General features: G+C 42.7%; 1 protein-coding gene and 1 long non-coding RNA gene across 2 annotated transcripts in view; one reads left to right on the top strand and one right to left on the bottom strand.

Moving 5' to 3' along the window:
• PDGFRL (platelet derived growth factor receptor like) overlaps positions 1–18,961 on the bottom strand; it is a 47,289-nt gene extending 28,328 nt beyond the window's left edge. Inside the window, exons 1-2 of the mRNA XM_023630960.2 lie at positions 18,679–18,961; positions 8,814–9,111 (exon numbers count right to left, since the gene is read on the bottom strand). Coding sequence (XP_023486728.1) covers positions 8,814–9,111; positions 18,679–18,733 — 353 coding nt within the window. The 5' untranslated portion in view covers positions 18,734–18,961. The remainder of the gene's footprint in view (positions 1–8,813; positions 9,112–18,678) is intronic.
• On the top strand, positions 18,265–23,079 carry LOC138921039 (uncharacterized). Its single transcript, XR_011433206.1, has 2 exons — positions 18,265–18,497; positions 20,658–23,079. It is a non-coding gene; the product is annotated as an uncharacterized lncRNA (long non-coding RNA).
• The last annotated feature ends 3,942 nt before the right edge of the window (positions 23,080–27,021 follow it).

Genomic DNA, 27,021 nt, shown 5'->3' with positions numbered 1-27,021 from the left:
AACAAATTGGACGACCAAGAAGAAATGGATAAATTCTTGGAATCATACAATCTTACAAGACTGAATCATGAAGAAATAGAAAATCTGAATAGACTGATCGTAATAAGGAGACTGAAACAGTAATCAAAAATCTCCCCGAATACAACAGTCTAGGACCAGATGGCTTCACTGGGGAATTCTATCAAACATTCAAAGAAATGTAATACCTATCCTTCTCAAACTCTTCCAAAAGATTGAAGAGGAAGGAACACTTCCTAACTTATTTTACAAGGTCAACGTTATCCTGATACCAAAACCAGACAACCACAACACAAACACAACCACACACACACAAAATACAGGCCAATATCTCTCATGAACATAGATGCAAAAATCCTCAAGAAAATATTAGCAAATTGAATATAACAATACATTAAAATGATTATATATCATGATCAAGTGGGATTTACTCCAGGAATGCAAAGATGGTCGCACATCCACAAATCAACCAACATGATAACACCACATTAACAAAATGAAAGATAAAAATCATATGATCATCTCAATAGATGCAGAAAAAGCACTTAAGATTCAACATCCATTTGTGATAAAAACTCTCAACAAAGTGGGTATAGAAGGAATGCACCTCAATTAATGAAGGCCATATGCAGCAAACCTATTGCTAACATCACACTCAACCATGGAAAACTGAATGCTATCCCTCTAAGATCAGGAATAAGACAAGGATGCTCACTCTCACCATTCTTATTCAACATAGTATTAAAGTCCTAGCCAGAGCAATTAGGCAAGAAAAAGAAATAAAAGTCATCCAAATTGGAAAGAAAGAAGTAAAACTGTCACTATTTTTGGTTGGCATGATTTTATGTATAGAAAATCCTAAAGAATCAACCAAAAAACTATTAGAAATAATACACAAATACAATAAAGTTGCAGAGTACAAAATCAGTTTGCAAAAATTCGTTGCATTTCTACACATTAACAAAGAACTAGCAGAAAGAGAAATTAAGAAAACAATCTCATTTATAATTGCAACAAAAAGAATAAAATACCCTGGAATAAATTTAACCAAGGATGTGCAAGAGCTGTACACTGAAAATTATAAGATATTGTTGAAAGAAATCGAAGAAGACACAAAGAAATGGAAAGAAATTCCGTGCCTACGGATGAGAAGAATTAACATTGTTTAAATGTCCACATTACCTAAAGCAATCTACAGATTCAATGAAATCTTTATCAAAATCCCAAAAACACTTCTCACAGATATAGAACAAAAAAATCCTAAAATTTGTATGGAACCACAAAAGACCTCAAATGGCCAAAGCAATCCTGAGAAGAAAGAAAAAAGCTAGAGGAATCACAGTCCCTGATTTCAAATTCTACTACAAAGCCATAATAATCAAAAAAGCATGGCATTGGCAGAAAAACAGACACACAGAACAATGGAACAGAACTGAGAGCCCAGAAATAAAATCACACATATACGGACAACAGATTTATGACAAAAGAGCCAAGAACATACAATGGAGCAAGAAAAGTCTCTTCAATAAATGGTGTTGGGAAAACTGGACAGCCACATACAGAAGAATGAAACTAGACCATTTTCTTATACTATACACAAAATATTAACTCAAAATGGATTAAAGACTTGCATGTAAGACATGAAACCATAGAACTCCCAGAAGAAAACATAGGCAGTGTGCTCTTTGACATCAGTCTTAGCAATATCTTTTTGGATATGTCTCCTCAGGCAAAGTAAACAAAAGCAAAAATAAACAAGTGGGACTACATCAAACTAAAAAGTTTCTGCACAGCAAAGGAGACCATCAACAAAATGAAAAGGCAGCCTATATAATGGAAGAAGATACTTGCAAATCATATATCTGATTAAGGGTTAATATTCAAAATATATTAAAGAACTCATACAACTCAACAACAAAAAACCCCAAACAACCCAATTAAAAAATAGGCAGAGGGTCTGAATAGAATTTTTTCCAAAGATGACATACAGATAGCCAACAGGCACATGAAAGATGTTCAGGGGCCAGCCCCCTGGCCAAGTGGTTAAGTTTGCATGCTTGCATTGGTGGCTCAGGGTTTCGCCAGCTCAGATCCTTGGTGTGGACATGGCACTGCTCATCAGGCCATGCTGAGGCAGCATCATACATGGCACAACCAGAAGGACGTACAACTAGAATATATAACTATGTACTGGGGGGCTTTGGGGAGAAGAATGAAAAAAAAAGATTAGCAACAGACATTAGCTCAGGAGCCAATCTTTTAAAAAAAAATGTTCAACATGACTAAATATTAGAGAAATGCAAATCAAAACCACAATAAGATATCACCTCACCCCCGTTAGAATGTTTATTATTAAAAAGACAAGAAATAGCAAGCATTGGAAAGAATGTGGAGAAAAGGAAACCCTAGTAAACTGCTAGTGGGAATGTAAATTGGTGCAGCCACTATGGAAAACAGTATGGAGATTCCTCAAAAAATTAGGAATAGAAATACCATATGATCAGTGATTCCACTTCTGGGTATTCATCTGAAGAATATGAAAACGATAATTCGAAAAGATATATGCACCCCTGTGTTCATTGCAACATTACTCACAATAGCCAAGATAACGGAAACAACCTAAGTGCCCATCAATGGATGAATGGATAAAGAAGAGGTGGTATATATATATACAATAGAATACTACTCAGCCATAAAAAGATAAAATCTTGCCATTTGTGACAACATGGATGGAACTCGAAGGGATTAAGCTAAGTGAAATAAGTCAGATAGAGAAAGACAAACACTATCTGGTTTCACTCATGTGGAATATAAAAAAATAAATGAACAAACAAAACAAAACAAAAACATAAATACAGAGAATAGATTGGTGGTTACCAGAGGTGAAAGCAGATGGGCAGAGGGCAAAATGGGTAAAGGGGATCAATTGCATGGTGATGGATGGAAACTGGATTTTGGTGGTGAGCATGCCGTAGTGTATACAGAAGTCAAATCATAATGTTGCACACCTAAAATTTTTACAACGTTATAAACCAATGTTAGCTCAATAAAAATAAAGGAAATACTTTTCGAGGACCTGCAGTATGCCAGGCATGCGCTGTGTGCCAGGGAAGTACTGGTGAATAAACAGACACCATCTCTGCTGAGCTTAACAGCCTAGCGAGGGACACAAACATAAACGACCAAGGAAACAGGAATTGCCCCGATGCTGATAAGTGATTCAGCGGGGGGTGGGGGGGATGTGACTGGGGCCTCGTGGACAGCAGGGACTGAGAGCAAGCAAGGATCCTTGAGGACATGACAGGCCTGATGTGAAGGATACTGAGCAGCTATTCCAGTGTGTCCATTACAGGCAGAAGGACTCAAATGGGCAAAGGCCCCAGGCAGGAAGGAGTTTGGCACATCTGGGGATCAGAAAAAAGTTCACAGAGCCTGGAGTAGAGACAACAAGAGAGTGAAGTGAAATGAGGCAGAAGGGAAAGGCAGGACCAGGTTATGCATGACCTTGTGAGCCGTGTTCAGAGTTTCAACTTTATTCTAGAAGCAACAGAGCTGCTCTATTGAGAGGCTTGAAGCTGGAAGTGACAGGACCAGGAGTGCTTTTGAAAGAGATCGGACTGCTGTGCGGAGGATGGAGGTCAGGATCGAGCTTGGGTGCAGAAAGTCCAGCTATATGATCATTGCTGTAGTCCACGTAAGAGACTAGGGTCATTGCTGCTGTGGTGCAAAGAAGTGGGAAGATTCAAATAATTAAATAGTGGCATCATTAGGGCATGGTTGTTGATTGGATGTGGAAGTAAAAGGGAAGGGTCCAAGGTGATTTCCAGGCCTCTGATTAAGGGCAACAGGATAGAATTAATGCCATTCATTAACTGAATTAATGAATTCAATAATAATTCATGAACCAAAGAACACAGGAGGATAACCAGGTGTGGAAAAAAATGATGAGCTCAGTTTTAGACGGTTACGATTAAAGAAAGACTCAGAAAAGATTCAGGCAGTTGAGTAGGCAGTTGAAGAGTCTGATATGGAGCTCAGAAGAAACAGTGAACTCTAATATATGATAAATGGAGGGTATTTGGCAGCATGCAGTAAGAAGAGAAAAGGACACACAACCAACATTCAATGTCCAGAAGAGCAGAGGTTACACAGCTGGTGAAGGAAACTGCAAGGAGGGGCCAGAGAGGCAGAAAGAAAACCAAAGAATATGGCATTGTGGAAGCCAAGACGAGAGTGTTCCCTTCTGCTATGGTCCTGGGGGGCAAGTCATATGGGGATTGAAAAGAGAACTCTGGATTTAGTGACTTTGTTGACCTTGGTGACAAAATGCATATGGAGCCATGGGGCAGGAGTCAGGTGTAGTAGCTGAGCAAGTAGGAGAGGAAAGTGGGGACAATGAGTGTACAGAGAGACTCCTCCAAGGGGTATGGCTGGGAAGGTAAGAAGAGAGAGGGAGGGAGCTGGAGAGTACATGGGGGATTTCTGAATATAGGGAAGAGTTATGGAAAGGATTCCATGGAGAAAAGGAGGGTAAAGACCCAGAACAAGGAAACAATAATTGATGTCTCAAGGTACCTGAGAAAGCATATAAGGATGAGACCCAGGGCACAGTGGGAGCTTTGGCTTTAGTCAAGAGGAGAGACCTTTCCTCCACTACAATTGTAAAAATGGGAAGGAGATGTGAAAAGAGGAAATTAAAGCAATTCTAGGGCTCCAATTTGTCAATACATTAGGTGATAATTTCATTAGCTGAAAGTGAGAGAGATGGAGAAGATCAGAGGTTTAAGAGAGAAAAAGTGAGCTCTCTAGAGAAATGTCGTCAGCTTTTCCAGGCACCAGTGAGGTGACCACAAACTAAAGGGATCCCTCCAGCCAGCTGTGTGGTTTCCTCCAACAGTACTCAGTGTCCACATGCCAACAAGAGAAAGTAGGTGAACAGGTTCATTTGAGGTTAGAAATTTCCAAGTGGGAATGAAGTAAACACAGAGGGTGAAATAAGTTACTTAACATGTGTTCAAGAGTTCAGTAGAAATTACAGACCCTGGAATCTAAGACGAAGAGAGAGAGAAGTAAAGACAGAAGAGGACAGGTTGGATAAAAAGAGAGAAGGTAGAGGGAGTCAACTGACTAATGGTTCCATGAGGTCAACATGGAGCCTGTTGTTACAGGCTCTGAGATGGTGGGGATGGATCCAGGTGACATAGTACCCTAGATTTAAAATACATTCATACTTTGTTCTCACCCTCCTCCTGATTCATACAAAGCATGCATCAGCACTAAGTATAATGATCTTTAAATGTTGAATGAATGAATGCATGACTACAACTAAGTTCTGACATGATCACTAAACCCCGGGGGAAACCAAAAATTATTTCCCAAGTTCTGATATGTGTCAGACACTGTTCTAGGTGCTAGGAATCTGATGAGGAACCAAATAGACTGATATTTGCCTGTAAGGGACTTACCTTTCCATGGGGGAAAATGGACACAGATCCCAGATTACAAAGAACTGATCAATTAAATGAAAGTGAGAAAGAGGTGTACAAACTTTCTTGGATCCTCTATGTTAGAAGGCATATTGGCTGTGCACAATTCCCTGATTTACGTGCGTCCTGGTCAGAATTAACTGTACCAAAAGATCCCTTGGATTATTGTGCTTGAGAAATGGGTGTTGCAGAGTAACAATTAGTTACAATTTATTGAATGCTTACAATAGGCCAGGCAGCACTTACTATAGATAGTATTATCTCTGCATTCCAGATGACAAAATTGTGTTCTAGGGAAATTACAGGTCAAAGGTCTCTTTGCTGGTTAGTGGTAAAGGCAGTATTCAATTCCAGCTGTGCCTCAGGCTGACCTCCCTATTTCATAGCATGTTCCTTCTTCTGGTCAGATTAAATTTGGGCAAATGTGGTAGCATGTGTGTTTAGTTCCAGAAAGCTACTAAAACTGGTTAAAATGACCAGGCTTTGTTGGAAGCACACCTGGGGGTCTTCCAACCCAAAGCTGTCAGGACACTGGAAAGAACTCATTCCACAGAAAAAGAAAACACAGGATGAATACTTCTCTTCCAGCCAAAGGCACCACGTTCTGGGAAAGATGTCAAGAGTTGACTTGTTGAATCTCTAGTGTGAAATAAATCTTGACTTTTTTTTTTTTTGCTGTTTGATACAGACTTATGACTAGATGTTTTTCACATTTTTCACATTTTTTCACGAAGTCCTTTGGGGCCCACATCTGTCTTTACTTTCTTATAAAGCCCTAATTGTGCTTTGAATGAATGCTATTTCATGTTAGAAAGTCAAAATTGGTTTTTTCAGCTCCTGGATATTTCTCTTCAATTTGGATTCATGTTCACTTTACTTTGAGTCCTTAAGATATTTTCAAACATATATTGGTTAATAGAACTTTGAAAATATTCCCGGAAAATACTAACCCTTCAAGGGCCAAATCATCTAGGTTTAGGATACTTTGTGTAAGTCAAAGACTAAGACAAAGTTCAAAATAATTTAAAATATCTCATTTCTGGTTGTTTGGTTTTTTTAATTAATTAATTTTTTTTTTTTGAGGAAGATTAGCCCTGGGCTAACATCTGCCGCCAATCCTCCTCTTTTTGCTGAGGAAGACTGGCCCTGAGCTAACATCCATGCCCATCTTCCTCTACTTTATATGTGGGACGCCTATCACAGCATGGCTTGCCAAGTGGTGCCATGTCCGCACCTGGGATCCGAACTGGCAAAACCTGGGCTGTTGAAGTGGAACGTGCCAACTTAACCACTGTGCCACTGGGCTGGCCCCTCAATTCCGGTTTTTAAAAAAGTGTGTAAATCTGACTTTGGTAAATTAAGTCATTTAGAAAGTATACAGTAGTAAATCTTTCCAGATTTGTTCCAAGCAGGAGATAAACACACACACACACACACACACACAGAAACATGCATTTCAAGTGTGGAGATGAAAATGGGAAAAATGGTCTCATTCCTTCACCCTCTGGTCCCCATCCAGTCCAGTTCCCTTTAGAATAACTCTACACCATGGCAGACGTGAAGTCAGAAGAGCATCTTCAGAATAAAATGTGAAAGAGATCTTAACACGAGAGATCAGATACTAGACAGACATACAGAGAGATATTACTTATATTTTGATGTATTTATTCTCTAAGGTGAATGTGTATAAGAAAGAAAGAGAGAAGATTGTGATTCAGTCATTCAGCAGATAAAGCGAAAGGCCAAACCCTCAGCTAAGCCCCAGTGAAAAACACAGAGTTTAAAAAATAAGTAATTATAAGTAGGAAGAGCATTCAAAAGAGGATGCACCAAGGGCCATGGGAATGCATACCCAGGGAGGCCTGACGCTGGCTTCCCAGAGAAAAGGACACTGAGGCTGAAGTTGGCCAGGTGAAGAGGAGGCCAAGAGTGGTCCAGGCAAGTTTTAAGGCCCCAAGAGCCTGGTATGTTTGACAATCTCCCAGGAACCCAGGCCAGTGAAAGCAAAGATACTAACCTAAAGATTAGAGATGATTTAGACGGCAGAGATCAGAGATGTTCTCATCAGCCATGTGAGGATGTTGGACTTTATCCGCTTTAGGGACCCATTGAATGTTCAGTAGGGGGTGACATGATCAGATCTGCATGTTTTAAACACCATTCTAGCTGCAGTGAGAAGGAGGTTGGAGGAGGACAGGCGTGGGTGTGGTTATTGCGGTATTGGCGATGAGGGATAACACTGGCTGGGACTGGAGTAGTGACACCAGAGATGGACAAAGGATAGGTTTATGGCTCATAAGAAGGCTGAATTAACTGAATTTGGTGATTGCTTGGACGTGGAAAGTGAAGGAGAGAGAGAGATGGTGAGGATGCTCCCCAGTTTTCTGGCTCAGCAACTGAGTGGATGGTGGGGTCCTTGAGGATGAAGATCTACAGAGGCGGAGTTTGTGCAGAAATACGAATCTGCAGAGTGGGAGATGCTAGAGATCCACGTTCTTTCTTTTTCCCTCTCCAGTCATCCCAAACAGACAATACCCTGTATTTCTCTATCCTAAGTCATATGAAGAAAGGGCTGGAAAGAATCTTAGAAATCATGTAATCCGATCCCCTTCATTCTACGCATGAGGCAACTGATACCCAGAGAGTTAGGGGCTGTCCCGAAAAGATACACAGGACTCCCATCTGCTGACCCCATAGGCTCTCCCAGTACCCTCGAAAATGTGCTCTGTTTTCTTGCTTTCCACAACTTTCATAATCATCTTAACCACTTTTCCTGAACAAGAAATCCAGCCTCCTGAAGGTAGTCACTCAAAGATGAAAAATCTCTGGCCTTTTTTCCAACTGATGCCTCTGAATATAAAAGTCATGTACTCGGGAAAGTAAAAATAATCAGAAGCGTTGACAAGTTCAAAAACAGTTTAAGTTAGCCTCTGGTCAAGTTGCTCAAAGGAATCTCCTGTTAGGTCATTTCAGTTTTCATTGCGATTACTTGAAAAGTAACACAAAACATTGGGTCCACTATTTTTTACAATATGAATTCTTAACTATCTCTACGCAACACAGTTTCAATTATTTGTCATATGGCTTCCTATAAAATTTCACTATTTTAACCAACATTGATAGGATTTGCAATAATCTTTTTAACTGGGTGCAGAAATAAAATCTATGGCTTTTGCCGGTTGAGCTGCCATTGGATGGAAACGGTAGACGTCAGAAACAATGCAGAATTTAACGAGAGAATGAAACCAAATCCTTGACCACGCGCACACACACACACACACACACACACACACACACAAACAAGCTTACCTGAGGCGGGAGTCCTTAAAGGTGTCAAGATATGCAGGATAGCTCCATCCAATTCGATTTCCTTTACATCGAAGCTCCAGAGTTTGCCCTGCCATCAGACTCAGGGTAGCGGCAGGTTTCTGGAAGCGACCCTTGTCCAACATCTGTATCATTATGGACTGCGACTTTGGCATTGAGTCAGCTGAGTCCCTGTCCTTTATTTTAGGAATTTTGGGTTTCACCTTCTTGTTGGTAGGCTTGATTCTATTCTCTCCTGGCTCCTTCGGACGCTTGTTCTTGGGAGGATGTTGGCCAGTAACTGGTACAAACGTGAGGAGAAAACAATGGGCCATTGGAGCAACACACCCAGAGTATTTAACACCCAAAACAGATCTTCATACATCAACATTATTTTCAGTAATAATCATTATTCTCTTGGTTCCTCCCTTAGCTTTAAAACAATTAATAACTGAAAGGGAATATATTTCGACTTCAAAGATTTTATTCCAATTCAGCAAAATATTTCACATATGAACTGAAATTTGCACTTACCAAACAAAAATACTATTCCTTGTAGTTCACACCCCATCTCACAATCTCAAAGGGGTCACATAGAATGGTGGACTCAAAGCCACTCAAGATCTGTTTCTTGTCTTTGCAATCTCAGTGCTATCATTCTTCTTTTGTTTTTTCCTAAGGAAGATTAGCCCTGAGCTAACATCTGTGCCAAACTTCCTCTATTTTATATATGGGTCGCTGCCGCAGCATGGCTGACAAGTAGTGTAGGTCCGCACCCAGGATCCAAACCCACCGAAGTGGATAGCACCGAACTTAACCACTATGCCACAGGGCCAGCCCCTATCATTGTTCATTTTGAATCTGCTATTTAAATGCAGTAATATGTAGCTTCCAGGGAGATTGCACTGCAGTGCATTCAGAAGATTTCAAACCACTACAAACTTTCTCTCAAATGAGTGTATACAGTGGAGTCTTCTTGTGTCAGGGGCTGATAACAACTGTATAGAGTACAAGCTTTAGTAAGGAGTAAATACTAAACCTGTGCTCATTTAAAGCTTACATACAAGTTATTAAAACTCAAAAGTAACTGTAGCAATGGTTTAGAACTTAGCCAACAAAATATTTTCAGGGGAGGAGTACAGTCTTTATCACCAACATTGTTGAGAACTGCTGGCAAACAGTGACAATAAAAGCTGACCTACTTTAAGCCTGTTTTATTACTGCTTTTCCCTTTTCTACAGACAAAGCACTCACTATTGCCTGCACCCAGGGAAGGCTGCTCCCACTGCCCTGCCCTTGCTGTGCCTCTGGGTTCCAGAAACCTCAACTGTCCACCCAGCCTGTGGAGCCATGCTGTGTCCACCCAGCAGGGATGGGGAGACAGCTGTACAGTTTCAGTTTGCCCATCAGTCTGCACAAGCTCAAAGGCGACCTCAGTATATGCTCACAGAATTACAAACGTCCAAACTTACTGGATCCTGAGAGGTCAGTTAGGTAAAGGCCTCACGTTGTAGAATAAAAAAATAAAGAAGGCCTCGGAAAGTTGAATAAATTGCACAGAGCTGGTTAGTGACAGAATGAGAGTAGAATTCAGGTCCCCTGACTCCTGTTCCAAGTGTTTATTTAACTATCTGCAAATAAACCTCCTGTATATATTTTGAACAGATAACTACACAAACCTTGGCCACGTGAGGGAACTACTGGGCATTTGTATGAAATGAGGAAATGTGGGGGCCGGCCCAGTGGCATAGTGAAGCTCACATGCTCCACTTTGGCGGCCCAGGTCTTGCAGGATCCTGGGTGCAGATCTACACACTGCTCATGAAGCCATGCTGTGGTGGCATCCCACATACGAAACAGAGGAAGATTGGCAAAGATGTTAGCTCAGGGACAATCTTGCTCACAAAAAAAAAAAAGGGGGAAATGTGATCACTCAGGACAAAATCATTTTTTTCCTTTTTGACGTATGTATATATTTATCTACTACTACCTTGGTATACAAAAGCCTCAGGGTGGTGAAAAGGACAAAGATATTGAAATTGGGGTCAAGAGATGGAAAAAGGCAAATTGTTGCAAGTTCTTATACCAGGAGGCCAGGCAGGTGACAAGACTAGGTGAGCCAGGTGGGCCTGCCAAGGTCATGCCCTCCCTAAGGGACAGCTGCTCCTGCTTCAGCAGGCTGCTGCCATGAGGAAGGACACGCCCAGGGTTGCTGGATCTGATTTCTCAAAGGATGGCGGGAATGCAAATTTCCTGATTTATAAATATGAGAAACTCAAATTTTTAGAAACTTCAGGTTTGAATCTCTGAGGTTACAAGTCAGGCAGGAGTTTTCCTTGGAGTGCTGGGGACGACCAGGAGGGGACAGAGGGGCATTGCCAGGAACATTCTGTCTTGATCTGGGCTGGTTACATGGGTGTGTGCAGTTCATGAGCATTTCATGGAGCCATACACTTAGGATGTGTACCAAGAATTCAACTGATTTGGATTCAAGTGTGGAATGATGAACTTGGCTTTCTTTGCATGTTGCCTTTTGCCCTTTGAAACAGGAGCCATTTAGCCTCCACTGCCTGATCCAGACCCTGGAACCAATCCCACTCTGAGCTCAGTATCAACATCAATTCCTCAGCAAGCTGCCTTCTCTGTGCATGGATGCCTTGCTGCCTGAGCCCTGCTCTCTTCTCCATGCCTTTAGGTTCACTGTGACCTCTCTATTTCCTAGGCCTGAGTCTCTTATTTCCCATCCTTCCTCTCCTCTGGTGGCTCTGGGTCACAGGCCCTGCTGAGCTTTCTCATTCCTTCCAGGGAGCAGAATTGTACTCATGAACCCTCATCTCCAAGTCAAGTCCCCAATACATGCTGTCTAACCTGCCGTTTGCCAAGAGTTCCCCTGACCCTGTGCATTTGGCTTACTTACCCCTGGGGTCTAATGACAGAGCAGGGTGGGCAGTGGTACATGTGCACACATTTCCCCACCTTCCAGAAGGAGAAGCACTGGGAACTTCTCCTGTAACCACCGGGAGCATGTCAGACGGACAGAAGCGCACTAACCCAGCAACATCAACCGTGAAGCATAAGCCTCGGTTTTGCAATAGAGTAAAAGTCACAGTATTTTTCTTAAGGTAGAAAATAAAACCCTACATTAGGATGTCCAAGTCATCTGTGCCCACAAGCATTTTAGTCACTGTGCCCATGAGATTCATGGACCTCTGTGTTGACGTCTAATTTGGTATGTTTTCTTTATCACGTTACAGAAATTCAAGCTATCACAAATGACAACCATCGGCAAATGCTATGGATTTAGGCAACCGGTGCAACTTGTTTGCCTTCTAAACTGTCAGATCCTGTGTGGCTCTGCTACTCAGGACCATTAGACTACCTAATTACGGATATTATGCTTCCAAATATGTGCTATTATCTCTGCAAAATTATTTGACCTTTTGACCAAATAGACCCACCAGTTGATCTGACTATATAGTTAGTCCAGCAGCCTGACCATGGAATTGGTCCATGGTTTGATGGCAATGACTCTAAGTTATAGGAGCTAGGCTAGTGACCCCACAGACACCCAGACAGTCCCAAGATTGAGTGACCCCCAAATCCAATGTGTAACTTTCTAAACGAATATGACTCTTCAGCCTAACTATGTAAATTAGTTATTTTCCAAAGGCCTAAAAAATATAAGAATTTATATTGTAGATGAATAAAAGTGAAAGTCCATTGCCATTGCATTTTTGAGATTATGGCACAGTATATTTTAGAGAGAAATAGGTGGTAAAATTCACAAACCATTAAATATCATTACTGACTTCAGGTTCAGGCTCCTACTTACTAGCTGTGTGACCTTGGGAGTTACCTTACCCTCTCTGTCTCAGTTTCCTCATCTGTAAATTGAGAATTATGTGATAATAATGGCAATCTCATGGAGTGTTGTGAGGATTAAATGAGTTTACGTGTTTAAAATGCTGAGAATAGGGGCTGGCCCATAGTAATAAAGTGCTAGCTAAATGCTACTTATTTTGTAAGAGTCTTATGATGCTTTGCATGGTAAACTTGTGATGGAGGCAAAGCAGCTATTATTCTTTCTAACTTACAGGTGAAACAAATTGGGACCACGGATGCCAAGTGGCTCAGCACAGGTCACTAAGAAGGCAGTGAAAAATCAGACCCTTGACTCCAGGTCTAGAGTCACCTCTGATTCACGTCATTGCCTTTCGATTCAGAGATTAGCATATTGTAGCAGCTACACTTTATTTGTACAAATATCCTGCACAGCACCATTATTTAAGTGGTTTCTTTGTTTGGTGTGCCCCGGGCTTTGACAATGAGTTCCAAGTCAAATGAAACTTGATGCCACGGTTGAGAGCACAACCTTCCTGGAAGGGCCGGGGATGCTTTTCCAAGGCATATATTAGGATCCCCCAGTGAGGAGACGTTGGTCAAAACCCCGTCTCCAAGATCAATGAATAAATGTTATACAGCAAGAAGCAAGCAGGACAAAGGACTGTAATTGTTCATCTTCAACTGAGGACTGCAATCAAAGCCTGTTCAATAAAGGTGATCTGACTATTAACCTCTCCAGCTCTGCAGAATTGTGTTGGAGGAGAAAATAAGCTGCTTAGATGAGGACTACAATGTAAACACAGGCATTACCCTCAAAGACCTGTGGCTGCTTCTGTTGGCTTTGTTCTCCCCATGGGCAGTTGAGAGAAAGATCTGACTTGAGGGTAACGTCAAAATGAGTATAAATTTGCTGAGTAGCTTAGGGGTCCCCAGTGAATTATATAAACTGGGAGATGCCCCACTCTCAGTTTTGCATTCTTCATGGAACATATCACAGGAATACACACAACCTTCCAGGAACAAAGCTGAGAAGGTGGGAAAGCAATAACAACAGAGAGATGAAAATGTAGGAAGATGAGAGCCTTTCCTTTCCCTTCCAGAACCCCACTCCAAAATACCCTCCTACCATTTCTGCAAGTATCATTTCTCAAAATAGCTATTTCTAAGAATTAGATACTTCTATTCCAGAATAAAGACTTTAATTTTAACCATTTTTCAGAACATCCGATAGAACATAGTTGGTCACTCTCTTCTCGAAATAGTTTATTCGCTTGGCTCCCAGGACACGGCACTGTCTTGGTTTTCTTCCTATGTCTCTCACGACTCCTCAGTCTGTTTGGCAGCTCTTCCTTGTCTTCATTTTCTGCCTCATCTGGCTCCCAAGGGCTTAATCTTCACGACTCCTCTCAGTCTCTAAGGACACTCAATCTCTAGGGGCCTCACACAGTCCCCTGGGCACTAGCAGCATTTATATGCTGGGAGTTGCCTTGTTCTGGTCCTGACTTTGCCTCTAAACTCCAGGTTTGCATATTCTATTCCTTACTCAGCAGTGCCAATTGGAAAGCTAGTAGGCATCTCAAATTGAACATCTCCAAGCTGAACTCTGGATGCCCCTTCGGACCGGCTTCTTTCCCAGCATCCCTTCTCTGTAAAAGGCAACTCTGCTCAGCCAGTTGCTCATGATAAAAATCCTTAGAGTCATACATGATTCTTTTCCTTCTCTCCTAAGCCACATCCAATGCAGTAGCAAATCCTCTTGACTTTGTCTTCGAAATAGACCCTGAACTCAGTCTCTTCTCCCTACATCCACTGCAACCACCCTGGACCAAGCCACTTTGCACCTAGGCTATTAAAATGCCCCCGAGGTAGGTTCATGGCTTGCATCCTACATTGCTACCTTTGAAAACATAAATCAGATCTGCTCAAGACTCTCCAGTGACTTTCATCTAATTTAGAATAAAGCCCTAAGTCTTTTCCAGCCACTACAAGGCTTTGCCATCTCCCATCTCATACTTCATGGTCCTTCAGCCACCCTGGCCACTGGGACACCTCAAAGCTGCTGTGCCCCCTGTGCCCTTGGCTGATCAGCTCTTCAGACACCGGGAGCATTTGCTTTCTCCCTCCAGGCAGGCCTCTGACTCTCCTATACAAACTGCACCCTCACCCCCTCCACAGCTTCTTCATCCTCATACCCTGTGTTATGGGTTGAATTGTGTCCCTCAAAAAGACACATTGTGCCAACGTGGATGAACACTGAGGGTATTATGCTAAGTGCAATAAGTCAGACAGAGAAAGACAAATACCTTACTGATCTCACTCATATGGGGAATCTAAACAAACACATGGATAAGGGGAACAGATAAGTGGTTACCAGAGGGATCTGGGGTGGAAGGAGGGTGAAAGGGGTAAAGGGGCGCAAATGTACAGTGACAGATAAAAGCAAGACTATTGGTGATGAACACAATGCAGTCTATACAGAAATTGAAATATAATAATGTACACTTGAAATTTACACAATGTTATAAGCCAATATGACCTCAATAAAAAAAAATATCATCACAATGAGCACTCCATTAAAAAAAAAAAGGTACATTGAGGTCCTAGGCCCTGGTACCTGTGAATCTGACCTTATTTGGAAACAGAATATTTGCAAATATAACCAAGTTAAGATGAGGTGATTAGAATGGGCTCTAATCCAACATGCTGGTGTCGTTAGAAGAAAAGGAGACACAAACACAGCAGAGGAAAACACCGTGTGAAGACAGAGATGCACAGGGAGAAGACAGCCAAGTGACAACAGGGGCAGAGATGAGGGTGCTGCAGCTGCAAGCCAAGGAACGCCAAGGACGGCCCGCTGTCAGCAGAAGCTAGGAAGAGGCCAGGAGGGATGCTACGCGGAGTCTCAGAGGCAGCGTGGCCCCTGACACCTTGATTTCAGGCTTCTTGCCTCCAGAACTGCACAAGAATCAACTCCTGCAGTCTTAGCCACCGGGTTTGTGGTACTTGGTTACAGCAGCCTTGGGAAACTAACACCCTGATTATGGATTCTTCACGCCACTTACCTCTTCCTGCAGTTTTATCTTTCCTTCTCTGTTATCTGTCCTCTCCATTAAATTATGAACTCCACAAAGTAAGGGCTTTACAAACTGCGCAGGGAAAACCACCAATCCTCAGGACTTGTCTCAGTCCTCTGGCTGGCACACTGTCCACTCTCTCTCTTGCTCTCAAATTTTTCTTTTTTGACTCTAAGGATCAGAGATGATTTTGTACATCGGACATATCAGCCGAGATCCTAAATGTTTTGAAACGTTCAGTATTTGCACTCGTAAACAATGAGAATTTTCACAATTCTTTCTTCATTATAAGGATTTTTGAATTAAATTTTACTCTTTTTTTTCCAAGGAATAAATTGAGACACAAGAAAGATACAGAGTCCTGGTTAGAGAATCATCATCAGCGTTGCCCTTCTCACCTACTTAGAGATCTGGCTGTATCGTCCTCATATCCTAATGAATCTCTTTAGCCCTCCCAGAAAGAGAACCCTTTCATAGGATCCAGAATAAACCCATGTTAGACCGAAGATCAAATGAGCAATGATCAAGGGTCTGGGGTAATATCAACAAAACAGCAGTGACATATCAGTGTTTATGCTTCATCATTTGCTCCTGACCTTGGATAAAATATGTAGATAATCAAAAGTTGGTAAGTGCCTGTGATTTTATACTTTTTAATGTAAAAATAGCAGGAGCATATCAATAAACACAGTGGCACATATTTCATAAGAATGCTCAAAATCAGGAGCTATGAGCTATGTCTTCCTGTAAGTGGGACCTTGGGCTATTTGTTAACTGTTTTCATGCCTCATTTTCATGTCACAAGAGTAACATACGCCCTTCCAGCTCCCACTCTTCATGAGAAGAAATAACATTACTTCTAAAAAGTTTAAAGCATTTTAGAATGGAGGCAAGGCAAACTTCACTGGGTTATAGCAGATGCATACCCAATATGAGCTGGCAGGAAAGACATTATTATTAGAAGTTCTCTGCTAGAAGTGATCAGGAAAACAAAAAGCACTGGGTAAGTTGAGTCATGGGCCTGTGTCTGCAGTTTGTGCTTTGGGATGCACCATAGCCCAACCTGCCCATCAGAGCTGGCACCAGAAGGGCTTCCCATATAAGCCACTCTCGCTGGCCTGTTTCTGGCCCCAGCCAGCCTCAGGGAATTCAAACAGAATAAACATTCCTAATAGGTTTAGGAAAACTGTTATGTAATGAAGCAGATTTACTTCTCTAATTGTGTGTTTAATATTTTATTCATAAATAGCCTATACTATATATACATATATTCTAAAGTATACATGTGTACTTTTAAAAACAAAGCCATAATGCTCTTATCACGCCTAAAATCTATCAATTGTTTCTCATAAAATATTCACCCTCTGTTCAACTTTCTCTGATTGTCTCATAAATGCTTATTGCTTGCATGAACTACATTTGACTTAAACAGACGCCAATGGATTCAGGCAGATGTTTGTAATCATTCTCATAGTCTGGGCACACGTTGGCTGGGAGAGATCCAGAAGGCAGAGGCTGAAGCCACATCCTGAACCTCTCAGGCAGGCATCTTGAGTGAATTGTACAAATAAGTGAGTGGGCTATTTGAAATTATTTTGTCTGGCCATTTCCTGCCCTATTCAAAAAATGATACCAAATACTGCATTTCCGTCACTTCAGCAGTCCCACACAAGGACCTGCCAGGAGCATTTTAAGATTCTGTTTTACAACGTGAACTCATGCCAGCTTCTCTCTGAGCAAAGAGTACCTTTTGCTCCCTTGAGTAGAATGCCTACACTTTGTTCAGCAAAGCTCTAGGCTTAAGGATCCTCACGCTCAGCTTCAAGTCCCACAACCATTTTGGGCTTGGCAAACTAGAATGTGGTATTTTTTTGGCAAGCGCTTCTAGTTTCATGAAAAAGAAAGGAACTGGTCAGGACTGACTAGTGGATAAAAAGTGAGCCAGGTCAAGCTAGCTCCAGCATAGGGTTGCATAACAGCAAAACCGCTTTTCACCCAAAATGAAGCAAAAACTGTGGCTATAGCTGAGGAAGTCCAAAGAATTCAGGATCCCAAGATGTACCCAGATGCAAAGTGTACTGTACACGTAACTCTAACCAAATAAACAGGGACCCAACAAAACAAACGCTAACAGTAATATATAGACATAGATGTAGATATAACAACAATATACACACACACACAAATAAAGCCTGACCCTGTGGTTGGGAGTCTACACAACAGGGTGGGCCCAGGACAGGCACACATTCAAAAAAGTGCAGTGGCACGGGGCTCCCATATGCTGTACGAAAACGCATTTTCCTCATCTTTTCCCATCCAATCAGATAAGAAGTTTAACAGCTGTGGGGTTTGATTCATTTTTAAGGTTTAATACATAGAAACACCGGGTCTAAGACTTAAGTAGACCTTGCAGGATTCAAGCCCAGGGTGATATACAAACCAATCCAGGACTGAGGATTGGAGGAAGAGGGCACTTCGAGTTTTGCAAAAGAACCAGCAATTGCCTGGCTTAGGCGGCACCCGCCCTCAGAAGCAGAGATCGGGGCGAACGCGGCGCGGAAATGGAAGCGATCCATAGCTCGCGCGCCACCTTCCAGAACGACACGTTGACACTGGGGGCTGGACCAAGCGCTGGCTCGGGATGTCAATTTGCCCGCCAAGGGCTTTCCGGGAGCGCGGGAGCGGTCCTGGTGGGGATCCTAAGGATCGGGGTAGCTGCCACCGTCCAGGGGGCTTCCAGGGGGCTGCCAGGGGCCGTGGAGAAAGGGAGGTAAGGAGACCCTACTAGAAGGGCAGGTGCACAGGGCAGGGAGTGGGCCAGGGCCGAGCCTCGAAAGGTGAAGAGTTAGAGGAAGAGCTGGCTGGAGGACGAGGGCTGGGGACAACCTGGATTGGGGGATCGGGGCTAGAATCAGGGCACAAACCGGGAGCCCCCGCCCAGAGTCACTCACCATCCTCTAGCGCTACGTGCACCAGCAGAAGACCAAGCAGCAGCCAAACCTTCATCCTCAGGCTAAGGGGCGGGGGCAGAGATGCTGGGGACAGTGGGTCGAGGAGAGCAGACAGCGCAGGGCGAGGGCAGGGGTGCGGGGGGAGGCGGAGGGCGAGGGGCGGGAGCCGCAGCGGGTCGGGGCGGGCGCCTGGGACGCCACAGCTGGAGGATTCGGTTTCACGAGGAGGAACACAGTTCTTGGGAAAAAGTTGGGGGATTTTTTTTTAAATCCTCTGTGCAATGTGACCTCTCCTGCCCCCTGGCGGAGCCGCGAAGCGCAGCGCTTTTCCCCGGGGCGGAGAGACAGGGCTAAGGGCGAAATGTCAGTTGCAAGTCACTCCCTGAATTTCTCCAAGTCGGCGTTTTACCAAATTTACCAACTTTGAGAAGTCCCAGAGTAATCCTGCGGGTACTGATGGGGCCACATTTAACCATAACTGACCAAATGTCACCAGCGCTTTCCCCATCAGCTCAGGCACAGCCTTAATGCTCCGTAAAAAATGTCCCCTAAATATTTTTATTCTTGCCCAGAAGGTGTGTCACTTGCGCTCACTAACAAGATCATTGCCCTTGGTTGTTCTCGCTGCTCTCTATGTCTGCCCAGAGATGGGCTCTGCACCCAGCCCTGTACCGGCTGGACATGGGTATCTCCACTGCAGCTGAGACTAGAGCCCTGGGGCTCCCAAATGGGGAAGCTGGCCTGCCGTCAGAGGGGCCTACATACAACAGCTTAGCTCCTTCCAGCAGAGGTTTTGGAGAAACTTCTTGTTCCTCTTTTAATTCTGAAGTTCATTGCTCCACCCAAGACTCAATTGGGTGTTCAGGAGGGACCGTGCCAGAAAACAGACCCAAGGAACAGCATCAAGGCCCCCTCCCGCAACACCCCACGTCTTTCCTTCTAAGATCAGCGCTCTGAGCTTCTTCTAAATGTAGTATCTATTTTCTCCCAAGAGGCTCCTCAGTTCTAGCAAATTCTTCCCTCCACTCCTTCAGATTAAGAAACCCAGAGAGCTTACATGATGCTCCCATGGACCCTTCTGTGTGCTCGTCATGAAGCATACTGAGGAGGTGATTGAGAAGACAAGGAAAAAGCATTGCAAAGCAAAATATAATTAAATGCCAAATGGTGCCGTATATGCTGTTAATACTGGGGAAGTTCAGAGAAGTGAGAGATGAATGTGGGTCGGAGGAGTCGTCGAGGGATAGGGCTTGAATTTGGAGAGCAGAGGAGGGAGGGGGAAGACAGCGCATCATCTCGCGTTAGTTCGCCAGGTGTCCTGGGAGCGTGGGCTAAGACACAAAGCAAGAACTGGCCCCGTAGCACTGGCCGGCCAGATTGGAAGGGCAGATTCACTGTGGGAGTAAAGTGGGAAATAAGACCGAACAGAGAGTCTGGGGCTGCGGAAGGGGGGCAGGGGTGTGGTAGAGGATTTAAGCTCCCTGTGACCCTCTGCAGAGAGCCATCACAGGTTTCTGAGTTTGTAGACTCATATGATCAAAGCAGTTTGCGGGTAGGGGGTGCCAGTGTGTCCCCCAAGTGGGATCAGGGCCTCAGCTTCCAGCCCGTTTCATTCAAACATCATTATTAAAGGGAGCTTGATTCGAAGTACTGGGAGGCGACTTCTCTCTCAACACCCAGGGGAAGCGGTGCTGCAGTTTATGACAAACTAGTGCTTTATCAGCCACTTCATGCGGGAGGAACCAAGAATTCTACAATCCGGCGCCAGCTCGGGTGCTGGCTTTGCCATGCCTTGGGCTGCAGTGGAGAGAACAGTCGCCTGGGAACACGGAAGACCAAGGTTCAGCTCCTGACACTGCCTGTAGCTCTCAGCTCCTCCCACAACTCACTTAACCTCCCGAGATTTAGGGTTTCTCCTTGGTAAAGGGAGGGAACTAGATGATTATTTCAACAGATGTTTCCTTTGTTTGTCATTACAGATGTGAAGGTTAAGACATCATCGCTACTTTTGAGGAGTGGACACCAGCCAGGAGACAAGCATTTAAACCACTGTAATGTGATGTGTCACATTCTGAGCAAAGAATTCTGGGAGCTCACACAGGGCTGACTAAATCTGCCTGGGCTGCCCCACCGCAGAGATCCCTTTTCATTCTGGCTCCATGAAGTTGACAACTTTGCTCTCACTCTGTGTTGGAGCCTGGGGTTCAGTCTACACCTCCTCCTCCTCACTCCACGGGTCCTGCCCGGTCTACCTGCTGACTATGCATCAAGTCACCCCCTCTTTGGCATCATCCCTCGCCTCACTGCTCCGGCTTGGGCATCACCTTCTCTCATCAGGATGCGGCCACAGCCTCCTTATTGGTCTCCCCGCCCCTTCTCCTGGCACCTCAATCCATTCTTCCCCCAGCAATTCGATCTGATTTCAAATGAAAATCTAAAAAATCTAACCCAATTTCAACCCTTCAAAGGCTCTCCAGCAAGGCTCATGCTTTAGAGTTCACAGCCCCTGGTGGCCTCTCCAGCTTCCTCTCCTGGTAGCCTCTCCCTGAACTGCCCTCCATGCCGAGAGTACACTCCATTGCCCACCTACCCAGCCACCATGTGGGTCCACTGCTCCTGCTGCTTCCTCTACCCCGAACGGTCCCCTCCTCCATTTTACCTCCTGCCTGCCCTCTCACCACACCCCAGCCCCTGGCCTAACTCATCCTACAAGACAGCTCAGACCTCACCTCCTCCCAGCTGAGCTAAGCACTTCTCTGGTCTGAATACTTCCATCATAGCACTTACAACAAAATGTACAGTTTAGCTGTGAATCTGGTTATGCTTCCTTCTCCCGCCCTGTTCTATGAGCTCTGGGGCTGTGTCCTATTAGATTTTGTATTCTACCATCAGTTTCTGAAAAGTAATAATTATTAATTAGGAACTTACAGTGTTCCAAGCAGAGGGTTAAACTCTTAACATGGATTTCTTGTTGATCCTAACAAAAAGCCTGTGAGGTAGTCTGTACTGCTAGTATGGTCCCTCTTTTACAGACGAGGATGCTCAAAGTCAAATTCATAGCAAGTCAGAGTCCACGTTTTGTCTGACTCCCATGTCTGTGAGTCTGACTCCTCACTCTACTGGTGAAAATGAGCTGTTGAAATCACTACAAATGATAGCTCTCCAACAGGGCCCGCCTGACCTATGAGCTGGGGAGGCCATGAAGCTGCCCTTCTTAAACTCCTGAGACTGGAGGTGAGGACTTTGTGACTTGCCTCATAGGCTTGTGTGAAGATCTGAAGGCAACCAGGTGAGCAGAATTGCAAACCTTTATTCCACGGAGAGAGGGAACACACAATCTGTTCCACCTCTTGCAGGAATGGGGAGGAGTAGGTAGGTGGCTGCCATAAAAGCAGTCACTAGATGAAAACGTCTAAAATTTTAACAAATTCTTAACAGTTGAATGCAGATCAGCATGCCAATTTAGACTCCCTGGGACCTCAGACACCAGGAGAGTCCAGAGTCACTCAGCAGCTCTTTCCTACAAGCCCCTGCTGGTTGTTCATCAGAAAGAGAGAAACTAAATGGCACCGCGTTGGAAGAGACCTGACGTTAATGAAGAGTTGCACTCAGTTGCTCCCTCTGTGCTTCCTTTTATTTAAAAGGCCCTCTTTTAAAAAAATTGCTCAATCCATTTTAAATTATTTTAAGCCCCTACAAAATTATATAGGACAGGAACTGATAAAAACAATAAAATGTCATTTCACATCCCTTACCCTTTCTATTAGCTATAAACTATACCATAGTAAAGATGTACCACAGTATAATTTTCCTCCTATTTATAAATATGTTGGTTGTTTAAAAAAATTCTTTTACAAAAGATACTGCAATAACTATCCTTATGCAAACATCCTTGTCCATGCGTATTTCTATAGGATAGATCCGTAGAAGTGAAAGTATTCAGCCAAAGGCCATGACATTTAACATTTTCAGCAAGTGCTGCCAATTCAACGAAGCTGACCTTATTAATAGCCAATTCTACTTTCTGCCGGAGCGTATGAGCCTACCCATTTCTTCACACCCTCACCAGTACTGAATGTCATTATTCTACTCAAGTTTTACAACCCGGGGGGAAGCTCATGATGCATTTTCAATTCCCATTCCATTTATTACTACTGAGGATGAACATCTTATCATGTTTTTGTCGGCCATTTGTATTAGCCTATTTTTGAAAATTGAGTTCTTTTTATTGTATGTCATAGAGTAGCAGAATCTTCTACTCTGGCTAGGAAGCTCTGGGGTGTTAGACATACTGCAGACATTTTCTTCTAATCCTTTGCTTGTGTTTTAGTTTTGCTAATGATGCCTTTCTTCAAGCAATTATAACAAATATTTAAGCAATTACATTTTTTAGTAACTCCCGTCATGGCTTCTGTGTTTTATATCTCCTTAGGTGGCTCTCATCTGCCTCAAATTATCAAAGTATTTTATAGTTGCATCTAAAACTTTTATAATTTTGTGTTCATTTTTAGTCTTTAAATTCTTCTACGATTTTTTTTTTTTTGGTATCCCAAGTTAGAAATCTAATTTTATGTGTTTCCAGTTGGATGGTCAATGTCACACTATCGTTTATTAAATGGTTTGTCCGTCTTCCATCTTTTTGAATTGACTTTTAGTGTATGTTAAATGCCGTATGTACATCGGGCTGTTTCTCTTCTGTCTGTCTTGTTCTCTTGATCTCATTATCTATACCTCTAGAAATACCACATTGCATTAATTGGTGCTGATTTACAGTATGTTTTGTTATTTGTTTGGGCAAAGGATGCCCCTATCATTGTTCTTCTGTTAATTGTCATTGTACATTTTCTCTTCCAGATGAAGTTTGGAATCAGCTTGTCAGTCTCTGTAAAAACGTTATTGTATTTTTGATTATGATTGCACTGAATTTATGTTTAAGTGAAGAATGGACATATTTATAATATTGAGTCTTCTCAGCCAGGCATGTATAACATTATGTATCTTTCCATTTATTCAAGTCTTCTTTTAAATCCCCATTATATTTTATAATTGGTTAAACTTGGTATTAGGACAACAATTTTGGAATTCTCTATTCCCAAGCTTCTTTTATGTCAAATACACTTTAGCCAAATTTGGGCTGCATAAATGTGCGTGTGTATACACATATACATGTGTATGTATAATTATATAGTTAAACACACATAATTACATTCTCATAGTTATTTTTTTCCATGTAACTTTTGATTGTTAATTGTTAGGCTTATTTCTTATTTTTGCTTCCTTATTTATTTGTTTGCTATTATGGATGAAATTTTCCCCCATTACCTTTTCAGATTGGTTAACTGCTATATAGAAAATAATTTTGGAATTCTACTTTCCCAAGCCTCTTCTATATCACATACACTGTAGCTAAATTTAGGTACCTAAAAATATGTTAGGTCTGTAGCATGGGTTCAGTTGTGTCCCGCCCCTGCCCCCCGCAAAAAAAAATTTAAATGATGAAGTCCTAACCTCCATTTCTTCAGAATTTGACCATATTTGGAGATAGGATCTTAAAAGAGGTAATTAAGTTAAAATGAGGTCATTAGGTTGGGTCCTAATCCGATCTGACTGGTGTCCTTATAAGAAGAGGACACTTGAACGTGGACCCAGACACAGGCACAGAGGGAAGGTCACGTGAAGATTCAGGGAGAAGACGGCCATCCACAAGCCAAGGAGAGAGGCCTCAAAAGAAACCACCCCTGCCAACACCTTGAGCTCAGACTTCCAGCTTCCAGAACTGTGAGAAAATGGGTTGACATAGTTTAAGCCCCACAGCCTGTGTTCTTCATTGTGGCAGCCCGAGGGAACTCATACGGCCTTTAGGTTGGGAGCAATGGTTCCAAGAAATACGGGCGCTTTCCAAGACACGTAGCTGATTAATCACAAGGCTTATTATCCTTGAGCGAGACAATCTCAAGACGATTTTAAATTTGAAAAATAAAACTGCCAAAGATGTATTTTTTGTGGGTTGTATTTCACTATAAAAACCCATTCGCCTTGTCTCTAGGGTGAGAAAGAATTTTTTAAAATCTGTTTGCATTGGTATTTTCCATTCTTTCTCCAACAATTGCTGTAATGTTGGCCAGTTACAATAAGCATTGTCTTACAGCTCTAAGTCATATACAACTTGAAGCCTGATTTCCTAAGACATGATTAATTTTTGTCTCTTTGTATCCAGTCCCCTTAACGGACCCTCTTGTTAGTCCAAATGGTTTTCAGTTGATCTCTTGGGTTTTTAGATAAATGATCATTTTACTTGCAACACCCACTTTTTCTTTCTTTCTTCGTTGTTGCCTCTGTTCCCTCCACCTCACGGTTACACTAGCCTTTAGTGTTTATAACCCACCCCCGTGAAGCACAGAGTGGCTCAGGGATGGAACACATTAGGGACCCCAAGCCTCCTCTGAATCATTGCTGCTTCCTGATGTGGGAAGAGAGGAGGCCGAAAACACAGAAATGGTCGTTTAAAAACAGTGTCCAGGCAACACTAGGAGGGCACAGCATTATCTGAGCAACTGTGTGTTATCACCTTTCTCTGAAGAGTGAGGGCAGTAGCCGCTAGCAATGGCTGAACAAACGAAGAGTTGGAGAGAAAAGAGGAGAGTAGCACAAGAAAGAAGCAAAACTCAGGAACGGAAGAGTGGGAGAAGTGAGTGGGCTCCAGGGGTGGGAAGAAGGCTGCACTTGTAGACTTGTCTAAAAGTATATTTCTTTCCATCTTCTTTAGAGGCACAAATTGGGATATAATACGTATCTGATGGATGACAAGAAGCAGTATCAGCAATCCCTTCAGGTTACCAAAGGCCAAAGTGAAATTTCAGTGCTTCCATTATGATTTCCTTATTTGTGAATTATTGTATGTGTAGCATTTTCATTATAAATTTTATTTAATAGTAGTTTTCTATGACTACTCTGTCTGGAAAAAATCTCCCTACTCCTCTACTCCCTCTACCTTTTTCCCCTCTTCAAAGTGGTGCAGAACATCAAGAATTTGTTAGGTAAGCCAAAAAAGGAAAAAGAAAATAGGCCAATATTTTCGACATCCCCTCCCCATCCCCAATATAAGGACATTTCACTTCTCTAACTAGTCTTCATTAACTGTAAAAACACAACCAAGATGAATTTTTTTTTAATTTATGCTTCAAAGTTTTAGCAGGAGCTAACTTTAGTGCTTTTAAGTATAGCACTGAGGTTCTCATTCTAGTAGAAATGCCAGACACTTTTGATGCTCCCAGAGCCCCTCATCAAGAGACACCATAGGGTAAGGAGGGATCCCAGACCTTGGTCTAATGAAAATAGATAGGGCAAAAGAAATTACTTTCTTAGCTCCAGGATACAGCGTGCTGTAAAGATGTAGTACCTGTCCATTAGTTATAAGAGCCTCTAAATGGCTAAGGGAAGATGGACAACTCCAAGCTGAAATGTAAAGGACTTGCAATGTCCATCTTTCTTTGCTTTGCTTTTTCTTTACTTTCCTACTTCAACTATCCTGGGCCTATTGGATTTCTCTTGCTTACTTGCTCAATATGCTCACTTTTTGAAAAGCATCTTCTGTCATTTACAACTTGGTGCCAATTTAAGTCAATATTTCATTTCCAAGAACATTGGCATTTTAAGTCTGATTTCTGCCAGGGCGGTGAAACCATTAGCCCTTGCTTGAAGAAATATCAGGCCTCAGCAGAGGGGGAAAGATTCTGGAGACCTGGAGACTCAGCCCGGGGGAAACCCCAGAAACTTGAATCTTGGCACTGCTGTAGTGCTTGTGGGTCAAAGGACCCAGAGCGCAGAAATGAGCTTGCTCCCCTTCGTAGAGATGTGAACCCACCCGATCTGTATCGTACTCCAGAGTAGTTCAGTCTGTCTTAGGTTTTCTCTTCAGGTTAACTGCTCCAGTCTTAATAGAGAGTAACAAGGATTCTTTGCCCAGGGTTTATGATATCTGAGATCACTGGTACTAAAAGTATTTAAGAATCGGCTACAAATCTTTTACTAGAAAGGTTCAAGTACGTAAACCAGTATTGACCTGAGTTTCTTTCTAGATAGTTTCACCCATACTTTGACCTACGTTAAAAGACAATGTGATAATTGGTTACTTTTGTATGTCTTTGAGAATTTTTTAAAATATATCTTATGAGATGAAATGAATTACTCTTTCCACATGGACAGACGGGAACTTCTCAGCACAATCTCTCAGCAATCTACGGGTATTGAACCCTCAGCCTAAAAAGGAAGCCTATCTGTGGCCTTCTTTAAAAAAACACTGAGGAGGTGGTGTTCCTGTCTCCAGGGGATTCCTGGCTGGAT

Source organism: Equus caballus, chromosome 27 (genome assembly GCF_041296265.1).
Source record: "Equus caballus isolate H_3958 breed thoroughbred chromosome 27, TB-T2T, whole genome shotgun sequence".
NCBI lineage: Eukaryota > Metazoa > Chordata > Mammalia > Perissodactyla > Equidae > Equus > Equus caballus.
The sequence above is the reverse complement of the archived record's forward strand: the minus strand, read 5'-3'. Positions and strand labels throughout refer to the sequence as shown.